Source organism: Lactuca virosa, chromosome 4 (assembly GCF_052849685.1).
Source record: "Lactuca virosa cultivar CGN04683 chromosome 4, Lactuca_virosa_CGN04683_v6, whole genome shotgun sequence".
Lineage (NCBI taxonomy): Eukaryota > Viridiplantae > Streptophyta > Magnoliopsida > Asterales > Asteraceae > Lactuca > Lactuca virosa.
In genome coordinates, this window is record NC_136429.1 from 65,688,963 (window position 1) to 65,693,644 (window position 4,682).

Here is a 4,682-nt window from a genome sequence, read left to right on the forward strand (position 1 = left end):
GGACCAAAGTCCGGAACACATAATCAGATACATGCAAGAATCACGAAGACATCAAGCATACTAACTTCCTCGAGCTTGCCCCGACATCAGACCGAAGTCCGGAACATAAAATTTACATTGGGCTAACCCCGACACATATAATCACACATAAACGGGCCGACCTTGGTGCGTTAGACCCGTTCCAATAGGAGAAGACTCACCTCTCAAACTGAATGTTGAACTCGTGCGTGAGGAATCTCTGCTGGCTGCTCCCACGACTCCCCAGCTAACTCTATATAATAACACTTTGTCAAAATCTGATAATCTTCTTAGGGTAAAATGACCATTTTACCCCTTGGTCTCACTTGGTCCATATCTAAGGTCCAAGACCATAATACAAAAGGCCCCACACTAGGTAGGCTTCCCAATCCCACTAGTGGCCTAATTTGCTAAATTGGGCCAATTCCCTCTAATGGGCCTTACGCTAAGCCCAAACATATTCTTGGCCCAAATTATCTGACTTCTGATGGCCCACTAAGGCCCAAAGTCCAAAGTATGGGCCAAAACGAGGCCCAAAACACGCCAAACTCATATCTGTTGAGTACGCGGGGCGTACTCTTCTGTACGCTAAGCGTACTGGCTAATTGGCGTGTATACTGCGCGTACCTGCATGTACGCCCAACGTACTTCCCTGTTAAGTCACTTTTCCATTAAGTGCTTAATACTCTAATCCAAAGGCTAATATATTGACATTATAATATTTAGTCATTTTGTATATTTATGAAACTTAAAATTTAAAAAGTAAATAATAAAAAACAAAACATGTAAATTTTTGGTACGTCGAAGAATGAACGGAATCAAATATGATTTCAGTTTTAATTTTTTGAGATGATTAGCACCACTGATTTATTGGCTAAATTTTTTGATTTAAAATTAAAATTAACTACATGATTTATTTTTCCTGATTTTATGGGATAATTCATTAGTTTCTAATTGAATTTGGTATTTTCTAGTGTTAGTAAAAATTTAAAAGATTATGATAAGAAAAAATTAAAAGGATCCGTCAAATTTGAAAGCAATATTTGAAATCGATAAAAATGGAAATGCAATCAAAATATTAATGTCTTTGAAATCAATAAATCAACAAAAGGGAAATGAAATCAAAATTTTAATGCATTTTTAAATGAAAACCGAAATTGGAGGAAAACTCTCATATGATGACAAGTGGCATATACTGACATGGAAGACACTGGAGCTGACACGTATACAATGTGAACTATTTTATTATTAGTAATAAAGGTAGATTACTGTAATTAGAAAAACCATAAAAAAAAACTATCATTAAAGGTAAATTGGCCGTTTTAATCTTATCAGTGTCCAAATCCCAAACAAAACAAAGATAATCTTTATGTCCGAGTTATAAGAAATGGAAACGAAACACGAAGCTTACCCCTAATCATTAAAATGATTCATATACTTTACTCTAATATATAAATTTTATTCATATCTATCTTCCTCCTCATTGTGTATTATGAGAAGTTAAAATCAATAAAAATGATTAATATAAAAAATTAATGGATTTCAATCATCGTTGTTTTCTATGAATAAAAAATAAATAAAAGCTAAAAAAATATTTAATTTCTCATACTAAAAATAAAACTAGAAGATTTATTTAATTTCTCATGACATTTTTAATATATTATTCTCTCTACTACGAAAAACGAATTCTCATTGTAGTTTGGAAATATTCTTTGAGCCACAAAAAGACTACATACTCCATTTGCCTAAAGAGGTAATACACACTTCTCAATACACGTACATAAAGCATAATATACAATAACTGATACACATTGTACAACAAACAATGCTTTTAAAATCAACTTACACGAAAGACCTTTTACACTTTGCCAACGGCTTGGATGTCTCAAAAACACAAAAACAAAAATAATAAAAAAATCTACACTCTTTTCCAAGGCTAAAATTATCAAATCCAAGCGAAATTCCACTTTAAAAGAATCGAGTACAATCTAGTATAAAATGTTTACTCTGGTTATAACAGTTCTAGCTCTGGAAAAAGAGCATTAAAAGTCAGCGACAAAAAACGCGTATAATCTCATCACAATAGCATCAGCAAGCAATAACTCCAATTTTCAAAAGTCAACCCCCGCTGGCAACGGTGGTTGTTGTGGAGGCCACGTTATTTGACAACCACGAAAAGGCGCACCCGTCTTTGACGTGGAAAAGCTGTCTCCGGTGGCTGGGCCGATCAGCTCATCTAATCCGTCAAATATATCATCGTCGATGACCACGCCGGCGGCGTCGAAGTTGTTATCGTCGTCGGTGTCATCTCTCTCAATTTCTTCCATCTTCTCCGTCGTGGGAGAAACCGGCGAAGTGGGTGTATGTTTGTTTATATTGTCATCGTCGCTGGAGGTGGTGGGTTTGTTGCGGGAGCTGCCGGCTAACGAGTTCCGTTGAGTCGGCGTTGGGTGGCTGTGTTCGCCGGTATACGTGATGATCAACATACCCGGGTCGGATCTATTCCGCTCAACTTGTTTTCGGGCCATACAGCCTTTTGAAGTGCTACATCTATAATATCCTCTGTTTATATATAAAAAAAAATCAGCAATTAAATCAAAGAAAAATCGATAATTATGGATGAAAAACCTGAAAGTTATATATTTGAAGCAGAATAATTTTTTTTAAATAAAAGATTTATTAAAAAATACAAATAATTTAACAAAAATACAAACCTTGGATATGGAGAGCCTTTGATGGGTTTTTGACCATATTTTCTCCAAGACCACAAATCAGAAGATGATCCTTCAGCAGGCACTTGGCAAACCTTTTTAATCTGATTTTTCCTGTAAATATAATATATTATCAGATTCTTTCAAAAGAATAATTATTTATATTTATTATTCTGACAATTAATTCAGGGGAAATCCATTTAATCAAAAATAGCTCAAGTGACTACATGTGGGTGTCTCCTAGATTCATATTCTTCATATCCATACCCTCTAAAACGGAAAAATAAATAATTTTCATAAATCAATAAGTTAACAAAACCCCACAATAATCGATCCACATGAAATTCAAAAAAGCAATGTTTTTTATTTTTTTCCTAATACCTTTTCTTGAACTTTGTTGTACCCTGTGCATGAGAATTTGTACATCTAGTTATGCTTAAAGATTGTTGCTTTCCCTGAAACTGTTTCTCTTGCTGCTGGTGGTGGTAGTGGTGGTATGGTGGATCTGGAAGTCCTCCAAGAACAGAAAGGGGTGAGATTGGGAAGTTCTGAGGAGACGGAGGTGGTTTTTGTAGATTTGAAAAGTGGAGGGGGTTGTAAAGATTATTCAAGAACTGTTCGATACTGTTCTCATTTCTTGGTTGAAATAGATCTGAGGAAAACCCCATGAGATTTTCACCGTAAAAAGTTGGCTTTTGTTGATTGTAAGCATCCACAGGCCAATTTGGAGTGGCGGCGGCGGTGGTGGTGGTGGTGGTGGAAGCGGAGGAGGAGACGGCGGAGTAACAGCCTCTGACCACCGCGTGAAGGTCCCAATCAGCATCCATGTCGAGAGGAAATAGCGGACAAATGAAGGCGCTGACTTTTGATAGTGAGAGAAAGGCAAGGTTTGTAAGATGATATATTGGGTGTGGAAATGGAAAAGGGATACATTTTGCTTTAATTATTATTATTATTATTATAAAAAAGTAATACAATAAAATAACATTTTGTTATTATCTTAAAGTAGGTACAACTTTTTTTGTTGGTTTATTCACAATTATGAAGGTAAATGGTTTTAGTAATTAATTACTTTATATATATATATATTAAATTGTGCAATTAATATGTCAAGGTCTCTACAAACCAATCTTGAAAAGTTTATATTTTGAATATTTGGCATTCTTTAACATATTAATGTTACTTATACAACATTATTAACATACTTTTGTATGCAAAATACATTTATTGCTTTTGTTAAGAATAATTTAATTTATTACTGATAAACAAACATCCTCATTACAAATATGTTTATTATATTCATAACGTTTTGACTTTTTCTGATACATGATATTGTATTTAATTTAATCAAGTACTTTTTTTTTAAATATAGGGGATGTGTGTAGTTTAATTTTATAGTATGAAAGGAGAAGCGTGTATATGTGCGAGAGAGGCAGCTGGCCTTTCACAAGGATTCTGGATAACAAACAAGGGTTTGGATTTCTTTTGCTTTATTATCCCTTTACTCAGAAATAATATTGTGGTCCAAAAGTTTCATACATGTTGCAAATCGACACGTTCTTTTCATTTTTCTCAACTCGACACATAAAGTTAATATGCAAATTTACACTCTTGCATAATTAATAAAACATAATGTATAGTAATTTATGCAAAACATCACACAATAACTATTTTTTAAACGAAAGATCATATTATAAATAAAAATGCCGAAGCTAGCAAGAAGCTAATATTTTATAACAATTCATTTCATGAGGAGCCATTTAATTTAATTATTATACTAGTGGTAAATATTTTGCACTTTTTATTAAATTATATAATCTATTTATGAAGGAATACAATACCAGCTGTATATTTCACTAAAAAAAATGTTTGATAGATAAAAGAAACATTAAATAAAAGGGATAATGACTTAAAAAGGTAATTAAGTTTAAAAAATGTACAAAAAAGATCATT

At 33.4% G+C, this 4,682-nt stretch overlaps 1 protein-coding gene across 1 annotated transcript; it reads right to left on the reverse strand.

Moving 5' to 3' along the window:
• Nucleotides 1-1,795: 1,795 nt before the first annotated feature.
• On the reverse strand, nt 1,796-3,621 carry LOC145105034 (WRKY transcription factor 22-like). The gene is made up of 3 exons (XM_079042173.1): nt 3,111-3,621; nt 2,733-2,843; nt 1,796-2,580 (listed from the first exon to the last, which is right to left on the reverse strand). Exons 1-3 carry the CDS (start codon nt 3,554-3,556, stop codon nt 2,130-2,132), a joined length of 1,008 nt encoding a protein of 335 aa, XP_078898299.1. The 5' UTR covers nt 3,557-3,621; the 3' UTR covers nt 1,796-2,129.
• Nucleotides 3,622-4,682: the final 1,061 nt, after the last annotated feature.

Coding starts and splice junctions, on each gene's coding strand:
- LOC145105034 (XM_079042173.1), bottom strand. CDS start 3,556: ATGGATGCTGATTGGGACCTTCACGCGGTGGTCAGAGGCTGTTACTCC. Junction 2,844..3,110: donor ACAACAAAGTTCAAGAAAAG/GTATTAGGAAAA, acceptor TTATATTTACAG/GAAAAATCAGATTAAAAAGG. Junction 2,581..2,732: donor AAAGGCTCTCCATATCCAAG/GTTTGTATTTTT, acceptor ATATATAAACAG/AGGATATTATAGATGTAGCA.